General features: G+C 44.8%; 2 protein-coding genes across 3 annotated transcripts in view; both read left to right on the forward strand.

Moving 5' to 3' along the window:
- Window positions 1-3: 3 nt before the first annotated feature.
- On the forward strand, window positions 4-12,424 carry RAD51AP1 (RAD51 associated protein 1). Of its 2 annotated transcripts, XM_028728793.2 has the most exons (7): window positions 4-114; window positions 2,202-2,257; window positions 4,905-5,040; window positions 5,374-5,483; window positions 6,346-6,504; window positions 7,252-7,362; window positions 11,756-12,424. In XM_028728793.2, the coding sequence occupies exons 1-7, from the start codon at window positions 95-97 to the stop codon at window positions 11,881-11,883; spliced, it is 720 nt and encodes a 239-aa protein (XP_028584626.2). In that variant the 5' UTR covers window positions 4-94; the 3' UTR covers window positions 11,884-12,424. The 2 variants fall into 2 exon arrangements, with proteins under 2 accessions (XP_028584626.2, XP_077786862.1); XM_077930736.1 differs by lacking the exon at window positions 7,252-7,362.
- A 1,653-nt stretch (window positions 12,425-14,077) lies between these two features.
- DYRK4 (dual specificity tyrosine phosphorylation regulated kinase 4) overlaps window positions 14,078-15,898 on the forward strand; it is a 45,266-nt gene continuing 43,445 nt past the window's right edge. The window contains exon 1 of the mRNA XM_077930737.1: window positions 14,078-14,710. Within this exon, the coding sequence (XP_077786863.1) occupies window positions 14,421-14,710 (290 nt within the window). The 5' untranslated portion in view covers window positions 14,078-14,420. The remainder of the gene's footprint in view (window positions 14,711-15,898) is intronic.

Consider the following 15,898-nt stretch of genomic DNA (forward strand, 5'->3'; position numbering starts at 1 on the left):
CCTCTCGTCACTTCCGGACTCCTGTCGCCGTCACTTCCGGCCTCTTCTCCGCGCGCGGATTCCGAACGGCCGAGGGCCGAAGCGGAGCCCCGGGATGGCGCGGCCGTCGCGGAGGTGAGCCGGGTTCGGGGCAGGAGCCTCCCGCTTGCGGTCCTTATGCGGGGAGGGCGCGGGCGGAGGCCCCTGGGCTGCTGCTGTCGTTCGTTTGTGTATAATTTTTCGAAATTAATTTTTTAATTAAATTATTAATTTTTCTTTTTTTACAATTTAAAGTACTTCTTTTCCCATCCTTAAGATATCCGTGACTTCGCTTCTTCTCTTTCCGTGGTTCATTTTACATATCACAAACCCCTCATATTTTACAGAAACTACACCATTCAGTATTCCATTATTCCATTCATCATAACTTATTTGCACTGTTGAATTTATCTCTCTCCCCCCCTTTTGCTTTTGAATGCTTTATTTTTTTAAAAAAGATATTTATTAAAGTTTTTAACAATAAAACACACTTCACAATCAAAACAAGGGGGGGGGGGAGAAAAACATTATCACAATCACATACAAACAGAAAAATACAGTAAAAAACATAAAAAAGTAGAAAGAAAAAAAGGACATAAAAAAACATAGAAATCCAGTTTCTTACTAATTATTTTCATAACCCTCCTTCCAGACTCCCTCACATCTCCCTTTTCTGTGTTCCCTTTTATACAATCTTATTCAGCAGTGCCTTTGCTTTTGGGTGCTTTATTGGTTGAAATAACAGGAGTGTACAATAGATATTATAGGCAAAATGAGAAATGAAAGAAAATAAACGGTTGTTCATTCTTTAACTCATTCTTGCTTTGTACATCCATTTTCTTTTTTGCAATTTAAAGTACTCATTTTCCATCCGTGACTTCGCTTCTTCTCTTTCCATGGTTCATTAAACTACACCATTCAGTATTCCATTATTCCATTCATCATAACTTATTTGCACTGTTGAATTTATCTCTCCTTTTTTCCCCTTTTGCTTTTGAGTGCTTTATTGGTTGAAATAACAGGAGTGTACAATAGATATTACAGGCAAAATGAGAAATTAAAGAAAATAAACGGTTGTTCATTCCTTAACTCATTCTTGCTTCATACATCCATTTGTGATTAAATTTGTCAAGCCCTCCGATCTTCCTCTTGCGTTCCTTAAATACCCGCTTAAACTTTACTTTCTCCATATTATTTGACTTACTATGAATTTTATTTTATACAATTATCCTATTTGCACACTGAAGCTCAGTCAAAACCTGCCAACGGATTGATCTTTTGACAGTGCTCTTTTACAGAGACTCTCTGTATATCCCACTCTCTGAACATTTTTTAATTTGTAACGTCTCTTAGCCTTGCTGATAATCTTGCCAGTTCGGCCTACTCTCTTATTTATTTTGCCAGTCTGACTTGGATGGGATATCCTCTTCCTTCCAACCTTTTGCAATTAGAATTCTGCTGTTGTTTGTGTATAATTTTTTTATTAAATTACTAATAAAATACCTTCATCCCTTTGATAGAAAACATATTTTCAGAAATTTATGCTGTCATTTTCTGATGTTTGCATTTATGTGTGGATTTTATTGGTAAATGTATATTATGTATCTCTGTCCCTTTTAAGTGAAATAAAATATCTGTATAAAGAGCAAAGAGCTGTTTGTGTTAGCCATTTTAAGTCTTCCTTGTTGACAAGATGTCCCTTCCTTGTTGACAAGATGTCAACAAGGAAGGGACGCAGGTGGCGCTGTGGGTAAAACCTTGCCGATCGTAAGGTCAGCGGTTCGAATCCCCGCAGCAGGGTGAGCTCCCGTCGTTCGGTCCCAGCTCCTGCCCACCTAGCAGTTCGAAAGCACCCTTAAGTGCAAGTAGATAAATAGGTACCGCTTTATAGCAGGAAGGTAAACGGCGTTTCCGTGTGCTGCGCTGGTGCTGGCTTGCCAGAGCAGCTTTGTCACGCTGGCCACGTGACCCGGAAGTGTCTCCGGACAGCGCTGGCTCCCGGCCTCTAGAGTGAGATGAGCGCACAACCCTAGAGTCTGTCAAGACTGGCCCGTACGGGCAGGGGTACCTTTACTTTACTTTATTTTGATTCAAATACAACAACTGCTTACATATGCATAATGGTTCCATGGGCAGACAAAAAAATGACCCCTCTTATGCATTTGCATGTTTTATTCTTCTAGGAATAAGAAAGCAGTTGATTATTCTCAGTTTGGCAGTGTGGATGAAGATGATGATGGTAAGTCATTCGCTGTTCCTTCATGCCAAAAGGGGTCAGATTCAGTGGGAAAGTAACACGGAAGCTTGCTAAAACTGTTTGATATGAGTGCAACTAGAAGAAAAGTTCATTGTGTTTAAGCTTTGCTTGCACTGGCTCTACAAAGGTTTATCGCAGCTTTTCCCGAACCTGTTGTACATTTAAATATGAGCACATACTACAAGCCAGTGCTATTGTTTTAAATCTGGCAAGGTACACTCTGTACATCTGCTCCCAATTAATATCATAGCTGCAGTATTTTGTACTTCCAAACAATCTTCTGAATGGTTTTCAAGGGTAGCCCATGTACACTGCCATACAATATTCAAATTTGGATGACCCATTCAGCAGCACTACCTGTCTCTTACCTGGATTGAGTTTCAGTTTATTAGCCTTCATCAAGTCCATTAATAATCTTGGACTCCAGTTTAGGACTTCTGACAGCTTAATGTGAATCTGATGAAAAGAGAAATAAGAGTTGGATATCATTGGTATATTGATGACACTGCACTTCAAATTCTGGGCGATATCTGGTTTTCAGCATCGTGATATATCACCAGCTAACCATCACAATATAGTGATATATCACAATGACCAAAATAACATCTGAAAAAGCAGCTGGGCTATGGAGGGAGGGAGGAACGACCAAGAGGAAGGGAAGAAGGCTGCCCGCTTGCTCGGGCAAGGGAGCTCCTGGCCTCTCCCTCCACAGCTCAGCCCAGCCTTGAAGGTGCTCCACCTTCTTAACTGCCTGTCTGCCCTAGCAAGTGACATGGGCTGCTTCTTTCCTTCTGGTCAGTTGTTCCTGCTGTTACTGAACCTGTCCGAAACTGTCTTTGCAATCTGGACTTCATACTTGTTTCAGGCAAAGTATCAAAATATTGCCCAGTGCTACTGTCTGGATATCTTTACCCAGTGCCACATAGCAGTTAGTTTGCATTTTAGTTTACAACGTATTAGTTTTTAGTTACAGAAGATAGTTTTGTACATACCATGTCCTGGGTAATGAAAGCTGGACAAGCTTGAAAGACTGGCTGGGTACATGAGAGAGATCACCAAAAATAAATGGAAAAAGGAGAAAACTGGTCGATGTCTCCTTCCCAGTAAATCTGATTTTAATACCCTCTAGCTTTCATTGAGGGGACGCGGGTGGCGGTGTGGGTTAAACCACAGAGCCTAGGACTTGCCAATCAGAAGGTCGGCGGTTCAAATCCCCACAACGGGGTGAGCTCCCATTGCTCGGTCCCTGCTCCTGCCAACCTAGCAGTTCGAAAGCACGTCAAAGTGCAAGTAGATAAATAGGTACCACTCTGGCGGGAAGGTAAACGGCGTTTTCGTGCGCTGGTCTGGTTCGCCAGAAGCGGCTTAGTCATGCTGGCCACATGACCCAGAAGCTGTATGCTGGCTCCCTCGGCCAATAAAGCAAGATGAGCGCGCAACCCCAGAGTCATCTGCGACTGGACCTAATGGACCTTTTTACTGTCTGGATATCCTTACCCAGTGTCACATAGTAGTTAGATTGCATTTTAGTTTACAACATACTAGTTTTCGGTTTTTAGTTACAGAAGATACATACCATGCCCTGGGTAATGAAAGCTGGACGGGCTTGAAAGACTGGCTGGGTACATGAGATAGATCACCAAAAATAAATAGAAAAAGGAGAAAGCTGGTCGATGTCTCCTTCCCAGTAAATCTGATTTTAATACCCTCCAGCTTTCATTGAAGAATCCTTCCTAACAAAGTTCTGAACACACACAGCAAGGCTGCTTCGTATGAAATAGCAAACCTCGTTCCCCCATCTCAGCTGACGTGTTGCAAGGAGAAATGGGGACAGTGACAAAGGAAGGAGGCAAACACACCCCATTTCAGCATCCTTCGCTCACAGCTTAAAGTGAGTGCCACTCGGGAGGAGGCAATGTTAAGCAGAGAAATGAAGTCCTCATTCCTTTCCCTTGAACTGCTCTGCTATTACTGTGCCAATATCTCCCTGTACAGTGGTACCTTGGTTCTCAGACTTAATGCGTTCCGGAAGTCCGTTCCAAAACCAAAGCGTTCCAAAACCAAGGCACACTTTCCCAAAGAAAGTAATGCAAAATGGATTAATCCATTCCAGACTTTTAAAACAACCCCTAAAACAGCAATTTAACATGAATTTTACTATCAAACGAGACCATTGATCCATAAAATGAAAGGAATAAACAATGTACTGCAGTCACACAATCAGTCAATCAATCAATCAGTAGCTGAACTGGGTTCCACACATTCACAAAAACAAAACAAAAAAGCCACAAAAACGCAAAATAAATAGCAAAAGCAGACAGACCTCAGTGTAACACACAAAACGGAAGTGTGGCATTCAAAACAGCATGTTCAGCTTCCAAAAAAAGTTCGCAAACCAGAACACTTCCAGGTTTGCAGTGTTTGAGTTCCAAGTTGTTTGAGTGCCAAGGCATTTGAGAACCAAGGTACCACTATTTTGTTTTAAATCATCCTGGATTACTGCAGAAGTTCTAAAGCTCTGGAATATCTTACAATACATGCTTTAAACATATTGTTAAAATGGGGGATTTTTAAACAACTGGAAGAACTTGCACTGTTACAGTGCGTCTAATGTGCTTCTGCTAAACAGATGAAGATTTTGCAAATATAACTGCACCTTCAAGCAAAAAATTAAAGAGGACATGCTCTGAGTTGACAAAGAAAAAAATTGAGCAAAAGCCCCCCAAACAGGAGATTCAGATCCAAAAGAGTTCACCGAACAAAAGGTAAGAGAAATCCATTCATTTTAAATTTGCTTACGTGTTTGCGATACAACACTGGTTTTTTCCTAGCTGTGGTTAAGAAACAGGTAGCTGGCTTTGGGGATATAAGTTCATTCCCTTGGAGTGGAGCAAATTCCCCTTGCCTGCCTAAGATCAGGTTATTGGAACTGATCTTAACCATTATGGAGGTTATAAAATCTAAAACCAGGATTTAAAGTTGGTTTCAGAGCATGAAATAGTTTCTTTGTTCCTTTTTTAAATCTGTGTTGGCACTGAGGTTAATAAACTTACATATTGATAATGTGTTTTCCATAACTGTTTTTCAAATTGCTTCAGACTTCCCTTGGATCACAGACTTTACCAGAGAGATTTGGAAGTTGCCTTAGCGTTATCAATGGATGAACCACCAGGAAGGAACCACAAAGTACAAGATTCACAGAAACAAGGTGATACTTGAAGACTCTCAATAGAAACATTTCTTTCTTGTTCTTTTTGCTGCTCTCAAAGTAGTGTTGACATTTTGGGCTGCAGTCCCACATGTGTTTAGGACCAGAAATAAAAGGCATTCATAATTCTCTTTTAACCAATAAGCTATTTGAGAAATATTGATGTTGTTGAAAATCACAAAATGTAGAAGTTCTGAAATTCAGCCACAAAAACTAGAGTGAAATACCTTCAAAGTTCAGTTAATTATTTTGATAACTTTAAAAAGGAGAGAATGTATCTGGGAATAAGGTGAAGGTTCAAAAGTGCTCATTTCTGATTGCACTGTACAGCCACAGTCTGCTAACTCAGGAGTAAAGTTCCCACAGTGTGACTTCTTTTTTAATAATGTGGTAGAAAGATAGTTAATTTTCCTACTAGTTAATAGATAGTTAATTTTCCTACTAAAGGGATGCAGGTGGCGTGTGGGTAAAACCTCAGCGCCTAGGACTTGCCGATCGTCAGGTCGGCGGTTCGAATCCCCGTGGCGGGGTGCGCTCCCGTTGCTCGGTCCCAGCGCCTGCCAACCTAGCAGTTTGAAAGCACCCCCGGGTGCATGTAGATAAATAGGGACCGCTTACTAGCGGGAAGGTAAACGGCGTTTCCGTGTGCTTCGCTGGCTCGCCAGATGCAGCTTGTCACGCTGGCCACGTGACCCGGAAGTGTCTGCGGACAGCGCTGGCTCCCGGCCTCTAGAGTGAGATGAGCGCACAACCCTAGAGTCTGTCAAGACTGGCCCGTACGGGCAGGGGTACCTTTATCTTTATTACTACTAAACTTTATGCCATTATTTTGTACCTGACTGTTTCCCATTTCTGCTTTCAGCTGAAGAATCTGAGGGTGATTCCAGCTTCGGTGAAGATGATGATGTTGAATTCGTTGTGAAGAAGAAAGCTACAGGAAAGAGAAAAGAAGGAAGGGAGCGAAATGCTGAAAGCAACAAGAAGGAAAAGAAGAATCCCAAATCAGAGAAGGATTTGATAGGTAAGATTTGATTCTTTCCTGAGTGCCATTTTGGTGCCAAGCTTTCTTGCATCTGGTTTTCAGAGGTGTGTGTGGTATGCATAAAATAGCACTTATTTTAAAGCTAAGTGAAACTTGCGCTCCAGGCCTTCTCACAGGAGTGTTTTATGAAATCAACTTCCCAGGCCCATGTTTCCATACTGAAGTGCAATCCTGAGAAAGTTAGAGGTGTGCAAGTGCACAATTTAAACACCTTATTTTTAGTGTGCTCCCGTTGCTCGGTCCCTGCTCCTGCCAACCTAGCAGTTCAAAAGCACGCCAAAAAGTAGAAGTAGATAAATAGGTACCACTCCGGTGGGAAGGTAAACAGCGTTTCAATGCGCAGCTCTGGTTTCAGTGTTCCGTTCTGCCAGAAGCGGCTTAGTTATGCTGGACACATGACCCAGAAGCTGTACGCTGGCTCCCTCGGCCTGTAAAGTGAGATGAGCGCTGCAACCCCAGAGTCGTTCCCGACTGGACTTAACTGTCAGGGGTCCTTTACCTTTTTTTTAGCAACTTATTAGGACAAACTTTTTGTTAACTGCTCCATTGAAGTATATGTCAGAGGAATGTGCTTGTTTCCCCTCCTGTAGCTGTCAAATTAATTTGCTATTTAGAAGTGACTTCCATATTTCTTAAATATAGCCTCTATTCTGTATTATCCATCCATTAAAAATGATTTTCCAAAGTTATTTTTTCTTATTTTTTTAACCATGGGACTACTTCCAGCCAAATCTGAACCAGCTTTGCAGAATTTGTCAAGTTCTCTAGAACAGATTGGACAGCCTTTGACAGCATCTAGCCCTTCTTTGGCCAAGAAGCCTAACTGCACGTCACCAGGTATATTCAATGCATACACTGTTTATATGGTTGCTTAGGATACCTATATCTATGCAAAATCATTGTCTGAAAACCAGGATAAAAATATAATCATTAACTCCACCTATTTTCCATGTTCAGGAACCATGGATAGTGAAAAATATATTAATCTGGTCTCTCAGGTTAACCTTTTTCTTCAGTAGCCTCTGGCTTTATTTTTGCCAGAAGACAGGCTGCTGGCCTAGGACAATTTGCTGCATTAAAAGGAGTGTGGTGTGGATAACACAACAACAACAACAATTTATTATTTATACCCTGCCCATCTGGCTGGGTTTCCCCAGCCACTCTGAGTGGCTCCCAACAGAATATTAAAAACACAATAAAACATCAAACATTAAAAACTTCCCTAAACAAGGTTGCCTTCAGATGTCTTCTAAAAGTCAGATAGTTGCTTATTTCTTTGACATCTGATGGGAGGGTGTTCCACAGGGCGGGCGCCACTACTGAGAAGGCCCTGTGCCTGGTTCCATATAACCTTAATTCTCACAGTGAGGAAACCGCCAGAAGGACCTCGGAGCTGGACCTCAGTGTCTGGGCTGAACAATGGAGGTGGAGACGCTCCTTTAGGTATACTGGGCTGAGGCCATTTAGGGCTTTAAAGGTCAGTACCAACACTTTGAATTGTGCTCTGAAATGTACTGGGAGCCAATGTAGATCTTTCAGGACTGGTGTTATGTGGTCCCGCCGGCCACTCCCAGTCACCAGTCTAGCTGCTGCATTCTGGATGAATTGTAGTTTCCGGGTCACCTTCAAAGGTAGCCCCACATAGAGCGCATTGCAGTAGTCCAAGCGAGAGATAACCAGAGCTTGCACCACTCTGGCAAGACAGTCTGAGGGCAGGTAGGGTCTCAGCCTGCGTACCAGGTGGAGCTGGTAGACAGCTGCCCTGGACACAGAATTGACCTGCGCCTCCACATGAGTCCAAATTGACTCCCAGGCTGCGCACCTGGTCCTTCAGGGGCACAGTTACCCCATTCAGGACCAGGGAGTCCTCCACACCTGCACGCCCCCGTCCTCAAAAACATTTGAGTCTTTGAATTGTCATCCTAAAGTTTCTTGGAAGGAAAATGGAACTGAGACTTTGGGTAATTGACCCAGAAGAGTGGGTTTATTAAAAGGCATTAAGAGACACAAACTGCATAGTTAAGTTACCCACAAGGGGAGGGAGAAAGAGCAGTCGTGAGCTGAAGTTGCACAGCTGCATTGTGGCACATGCTCTCTCCTAAGCAAGGAAGAGAAGAAAGGAAGAAAGTGACCTGCAAGATCAGGCAGGAGGCACAAGTCAAAACAAGAGTTTACTTGCTCTAGAGCAGGCACGTCCAACAGGTAGATCGTGATCTACCAGTAGATCACTGGACGTCTGTGGTAGATCACTGGCAGATCACTGGCTCCCCCCAAAGAAGCTCAACAAGTTTGGCTCCCCTAAAAAAAGCTCTATTTTTGCCCTGCACCCCAAACGGGCCTTCCTCAACAACTTTGACCTGAACCCCCCAAAAGGGCGTAGATCACTGCCTGGAGGCGCTTGGAGGTTGGATGGCGGCTAACAGATTGAGGTTGAATCCTGACAAGACAGAAGTACTGTTTTTGGGGGACAGGAGGCGGGCAGGTGTGGAGATTCCCTGGTCCTGAATGGGGTAACTGTGCCCCTGAAGGACCAGGTGCGCAGCCTGGGAGTCATTTTGGAGTCACAGCTGTCCATGGAGGCACAGGTCAAATCTGTGTCCAGGGCAGCTGTTTACCAGCTCCATCTGGTACGCAGGCTGAGACCCTATCTGCCTGCGGACTGCCTCGCCAGAGTGGTGCATGCTCTGGTTATCTCCCGCTTGGATTACTGCAATGCGCTCTACGTGGGGCTACCTTTGAAGGTGACCCGGAAACTACAACTAATCCAGAACGCGGCAGCTAGACTGGTGACTGGGAGCAGCCGCAGAGACCACATAACACCGGTCTTGAAAGACCTACATTGGCTCCCAGTACGTTTCCGAGCACAATTCAAAGTGTTGGTGCTGACCTTTAAAGCCCTAAATGGCCTGAAGGAGCGTCTCCACCTCCATTGTTCAGCCCAGACACTGAGGTCCAGCACCGAGGGCCTTCTGGCGGTTCCCTCACTGCGAGAAGCCAAGTTACAGGGAACCAGGCAGAGGGCCTTCTCGGTAGTGGCGCCCGCCCTGTGGAACGCCCTCCCACCAGATGTCAAAGTGATAAATAACTACCTGACACTCAGAAGACATCTGAAGGCAGCCCTGTTTCGGGAAGCTTTTAATGTTTGATGTATTATAGTATTTTAATATTCTTTTGGAAGCCGCCCAGAGTGGCTGGGGAAGCCCAGCCAGATGTGCGGGGTATAAATAATAAATTATTATTATTATTATTATTATTATTATTATTATTATTATTATGCCAGTCTTTTAACTCAGTGAGTAGATTGGGAGTTGGCCACCCCTGCTCTAGAGTTTGCTGAGACACATGGAGGAAGGAAGGGGAAGATGGATGCTTGTGGCTGGGCAGTAGGTGCCAACGGCAGGGATCTGCCTCCCCATGCCATTCTAGAGCTTTCATTTGGCAGGCTCATGGGATGCAGCGGTGCAAGAATGGGCACCAGGCTGGGGCTTCTACTGGACTGCACACAAAAAAAACCCCCAGAAAAAATATCAAGTCTTTCCAGATATTAGTAGAGGTTTCACTGAGCAGAACTGCAGGGGTTGAAGTTCAGCATGAGCATTGTACTGGAAGCTTCAAAAGAGAACAATGTGGGTTCCAAGATGACCATTCTCCAAAAAAGCACACTTAAGTCAAGGATGAAAACAGTTATATGGTATTAGAAGACAAAAGCCAGGGTGTCTGCTGAAAGAGGTTTTCTGTGGAAAGGAAAAGGGAGATGCCAAGGCTATTTTTCAAAAAGAGGCACGATAGATGCTGGATGGATGTATTTAGTGCTAAGTGGGAGGTTTGTAAAAGGACGCAGGACTCATCCCAATGGTACCTCTACTTACATTCACCTCTGGTTACTTATCCTTCGGGATACGTACGTGGCAAACCCAGAAGTATTTTTCCTGGTTTTGCCACTCACGCATGCGCAGAAGCGGTCTACTGCCGCATGCGCAGAAGCAGTCCCTCCGGTTGTGGAAACCTCGGCATCCTACCAGAGCTCCAGAACGGATCCCTTACGCAACCAGAGGTACCACTGTATTGCCAAGGACTTGCCTTGGGATGGAGAGGAGGTTGGCTTTAGGATGCTGAAGAGTTCCATATCCCAGAATAAATGAGTTCAAGGATACCTTCCCCCCTCCCCATTTCACCTTGACAGCTACTAATAGACAAGGTGGAATCTCAGAGACAAAATGGAAACATTGGCACAAACAACTGGAGATGATCTGACAACAACAGAAATACCCCTCTGTATACTATAAATTCTGCATTATGTAGTACAGTGGTGCCTCGCAAGACGAAAATAATCCGTTCCGCGAGTCTCTTCGTCTAGCGGTTTTTTCGTCTTGCGAAGCAACCCTATAAGCGGCTTAGCGCCTAAAAGGCTATTAGCGGCTTAGCGGCTAAAAGGCTATTAGCTGCTTAGAAAAGGGGGGGGGGAGTGAAAAAAATCGCAAGACGTTTTCGTCTTGCGAAGCAAGCCCATAGGGGAAATCGTCTTGCGAAGCAACTCAAAAACGGAAAACCCTTTCGTCTAGCGGGTTTTTCGTCTTGCGAGGCATTCGTCTTGCGGGGCACCACTGTATTTAATGCTACTTGGTTCACTTTGTCCACTATTTCTTTCACTGGAGTTTCTTGCATCTTGCAGATTCCTTGAACCCATGGGTTACCCGACATATTTCCCCGTCTCCCACTGTTTTGAGACTCAGACTTTTTAAGTGAGGTTGCCACTTAATAGGAGACTGGATATATTTGAGGAGGACTTGTTGTCATGCAAAGAGTCCTTTAAAGTTTACAGCCCTCTTGCATTTGTATGGTTAAGGGCCGGATTTAACTAAGAAGATGCACTAGTGGGAGCTAGCTCAACAATTCCTCCATCTCTTCCTTCACCCCCAAAATTGGCTCTGATGAGGTCTGGAGAACTCCCCCAAACAGTACTCAAGGAGGAGAGGGGAAATGGTTCTGTTGTGCAAGCTGAAAAGCTTGGACTGACGGAACAATTTGCAAAACATGCTGTTGTATTCCTCTCTAAATATTTCTTCTGAAGCCTCTAAAGAGATAAAATGAGCTTGAAGACGAGTATGTGCCAGAGATGAGCTTGCATCTTTCACAAAATTGCAGAGTTTACTGCTACGCAGCCAGTAAAGCATGAATACAATATTCTAGTCTACTTATTTTTCTTAATGTACCTCTCCAATCTTTTCAGCTACATCTGGAAGCAGTGCCATGCAGCTGGGAAGAACCCATGGGAAATCGCCCACACAAGGTCTCAGGCTTGGCCTCTCTAGGTTGGCAAGAGTGAAATCATTGCACCCGAGTTTTGCCAGCACCTGAGTACCTGCGCTGGCTTCAGAGGGTCGCAAATTGAAATTAAATCCTTTGGGTGTGTTGTAGAATTTTTTAAAATTGCAGATTTTGTTTCAGGCAATATATATTTATCATTCTGAATGAGATAAAGTTGATGCATTTTAGAAAAGATTTCATTCTCAAAAAGTGTAAAGTGTGAGGTATTGACAACACTTAAACTCCAGTGTTGTTGTGACACACACCCACACACCCGCACACTGAAATGTTCAGATCATTGGCTGGCTTAATACTTCATAGAAGTCAATTGTGATCCAGGCTAGTTTCCAATTTTTAGATGCTGCATTTTGAATCATCATGAAGACCAGTTCACTTGTAACTTGGATATTTTGCTAAAAGCAATATTGAAGTTTCACCTTGATATCTTCATCCTTTTGATAGAAAGCATATTTTCAGAAATTTATGCTGTTATTTTCTGATGTTTGCATTTATGCGTGGATTTTATTGGTAAATGTATATTATGTATCTCTGTCCCTTTCAAGTGAAATAAAATATCTGTATAAAGAGCAAAGAGCTGTTTGTGTTAGCCATTTTAAGTCTTCCTTGTTGACATCTTGTCAACAAGGAAGGGACGCAGGTGGCGCTGTGGGTAAAACCTCAGCACCTAGGACTTGCCGATCGTAAGGTCGGCAGTTCGAATCCCCGCAACGGGGTGAGCTCCCGTCGTTTGGTCCCAGCTCCTGCCCACCTAGCAGTTTGAAAGCACCCTTAAGTGCAAGTAGATAAATAGGTACCGCTTTATAGCAGGAAGGTAAACGGCGTTTCCATGTGCGGCGCTGGTGCTGGCTCGCCAGAGCAGCTTCGTCACGCTGGCCACGTGAACCGGAAGTGTCTTCGGACAGCGCTGGCTCCGGCCTCTTAAGCGAGATGAGCACGCAGCCCTAGAGTCGGACACGACTGGCCCGTACGGGCAGGGGTACCTTTACCTTTACTGTTGACATCTTGAGCAAAATACGCAAAACAAAATGCACGAAACAACTGGTTCAGTTTCAGTTTGAGCTGGAGAAAAGTCCTAATGGCTAAGGATCACAACATCAAGCACTTAACGGAAGCCAGTTCCCCCAGCTCCTTCCAGCTGATCTTTGATCACAGTTGCTGTGCATGCTGGATCACTGCAATTGTTCATTCCCACATTGCATGCCATTTGTTGTCAATCCCTGCCTTGGCCTGTGAAGGAAGCTTGGCTGAAACAGCCTCACCTCTGTCATAACATAAAGTTCTCTGTGTGGTATGCAATCAAAAAAGTAAAAACAATTGAAACACAGGGTGAAACACAAAGCCATTAAGGAGCCGGGGAGCCATATAAAATTTGAAACGGAACATTAGGTGACCTAAGTTATTTAAAGGTCTAGGTGAACTCCCTGGTCCTGAATGGGGTAACTGTGCCCCTGAAGGACCAGGAGCGCAGCCTGGGAGTCATTTTGGACTCACAGCTGTCCATGGAGGCGCAGGTTAATTCTGTGTCCAGGGCAGCTTTCTACCAGCTCCACCTGGTACGCAGGCTGAGACCCTACCTGCCTGCGGACTGTCTCCCCAGAGTGGTGCATGCTCTTGTTATCTCCTACTTGGACTACTGCAATGCGCTACCTTTGAAGGGGACCCGGAAACTGCAATTAATCCAGAATGTGGCAGCTAGACTGGTGACTGGGAGTGGCCACCGAGACCACATAACACCGGTCCTGAGAGATCTGCATTGGCTCCCAGTACCTCGGTCCTGTATACCTGAAGGAGCGTCTCCACCCCCATCGTTCAGCCCGGACATTGAGATCCAGCACTGAGGGCCTTCTGGTGGTTCCCTCACTGTGAGAAGTGAGGTTACAGGGAACCAGACAGAGGGCCTTCTCAGTAGTGGCGCCTGCCCTGTGGAATGCCCTCCCTTCAGATGTGAAGGAAATAAGCAGCTATCTTCTCTTTAAAAGACATCTGAAGGCAGCCCTGTTTAGGGAAGTTTTTAATATTTGATGCTGTCTTGTTTTTAACACTTGATTGGAGGCCGCTCAGAGTGGCTGGGGAGACTCAGCCAGATGGGCAGGGTATAAATAATAAATTATTATTATTATTAATGAACGAAAAGATCTTCACTTGGCACCCAGAGACACCCAGATGATGCCAGGCAAGCAGCCCTGGGAAGGCTGCTCAGGTGTGCTACTACTGAAAAGGCCCTCATCCTGCCCTGCCGTATGGCTAATGTTGATAACACCTAGGCAGTTTCGTGAAGCTTGATCACCGTATCTTCAGGAATTCCAACCTTACATGCGTGACACTGTTACATCACAGACACTGTAAAATTCTACTGGTCTGTCATGTACCCTCTATATCCCACTGTTCTCTCTGGAGGCTATAAATACTGGGGGGGTGGGGGGAAAAGAAAAATTGGCAAAACCGAAAGGTTACATTAGGATGCCGCTACTTTGATTTGTGTACGTGCCGAGTTCACTTGGTAGCTGGCATTCTGGTGCCTCGTTGACGTTTGCCATTCTTGGGATGAGCTCTTGAGCGTAGTGGGAATGCCACAGAAAAAGAAGCTATCACTCATTGAGCAAAACAAGCAAAGAGCTGCTGAGTACAAGTTGGAGACAGGCGACTATCAAGACAGGACTGGCGCCCCGAGAACCGTTGCTTGCCCTACTCCGTGCAACCTGAGTCTCTCTGGGGCTCCCAGTGTGGAAACTGGTGATTCGTTGGAAATCTCATGGAAGACTTTTCTCTCTGTGTTAAGGTCAATGGAGGAATGTTCGGAAAACAAGATGAATGCCTTAGTTCCTCAGCTCATAACATCTCAGCCAGTTCTGTCGAGGTAGGAAAATTCATTCATTGCTTCTAGGTTACTGGCTGGGGCAGGGAAACGATGGCATACTTTCTCCTGCACCATCCATTTTGTGCGGCTTTCACAAACTTTCATTCCAGAACAGGAATTTTAAAATGGGCAAAACTCTATAGATTCATTCGTTAACATCCTATTATGAGCAATGGTAACACAGACACAGTAATAGACTCACCCCAACATGTTAGTAGAACTGAGAATATTTCAAACTGGCCAGGGGTGAGGCAAAGGCATGCAAAATCGCTTCAGGTCCTTCACATTCACAGTCGTCTTCCCTGCTGAGTTACCTTTCATCAGCAGTTTAACTCATTCCTCCCATGTGATTCCTGTGACAATTGGAGCCAGGCTTAAGAGCAGCATGGGTCTCCGAGAAATGACAGCGAGTTGCTTAAAAATCCTATTTCTGTTCCTTTTCCCTTGCAGTCCTTTGAGTGATTGCAGAAGAAAAGCAGCAGCTGGAGGAATGTTGAAAGCCACCATTTTGCCCTTGCAAATCCCCTCTCCCTACTGCTTTGCACATTAGCAGCAAGCAGATGGTTGGATTGTTGCCACTGAAAGCATTGTACCACCCCCAGTCAGCTAGTACTGGGTCCCGGGATTGTACATGATCTGGCAAAGTTGTTTACATTTTTACTTGTTACTTGCATCGTGCTGGAGGTCTTGAAATTTAGTTGCTCCTAACCTCCTCTTAGGGACGTGGGTGGTGCTGTGGGTTAAACCACAGAGCCCAGCACTTGCTGATTAGAAGGTTGGCGGTTCGGGCCTGCACCCCTAAGCAGGGGCCAGTTTTGCCACTCACTAGGTACACCTCTGCCCCCATCAGCTGCCATTCTCTGGTTGAACATTTGGAGTTAGGACCCTGAATTTGAGCCTTAGCTGTAGCACTGCCTACGTGTTGTATGATGGTGTGGAAAATATTTTATGCAGACTGAAGTAGGTTAAGCCATGCTGGTGGTGACGAAAGCTACTGGGAGGGCCTTTTATTGGAAATGTAATAGCTACTAGGGACGTGGGTGGCGGTGTGGGTTAAACCACAGAGCCTAGGACTTGCCAATCAGAAGGTCGGCGGTTCGAATCCCCGTGACGGGGTGAGCTCCCGTTGCTCGGTCCCTGCTCCTGCCAACCTAGCAGTTCAAAAACACGTCAAAGTGCAAGTAGATA

Source organism: Podarcis muralis, chromosome 6, assembly GCF_964188315.1.
Source record: "Podarcis muralis chromosome 6, rPodMur119.hap1.1, whole genome shotgun sequence".
Taxonomy (NCBI): domain Eukaryota; kingdom Metazoa; phylum Chordata; class Lepidosauria; order Squamata; family Lacertidae; genus Podarcis; species Podarcis muralis.

Bases quoted from the DNA above. Each gene is read 5' to 3' on its own strand.
- RAD51AP1 (XM_028728793.2), top strand. From the start codon at position 95: ATGGCGCGGCCGTCGCGGAG. The intron at 115-2,201 runs GTGAGCCGGGTT...TTATTCTTCTAG, and splicing joins ATGGCGCGGCCGTCGCGGAG to GAATAAGAAAGCAGTTGATT. The intron at 5,041-5,373 runs GTAAGAGAAATC...AAATTGCTTCAG, and splicing joins AAGAGTTCACCGAACAAAAG to ACTTCCCTTGGATCACAGAC.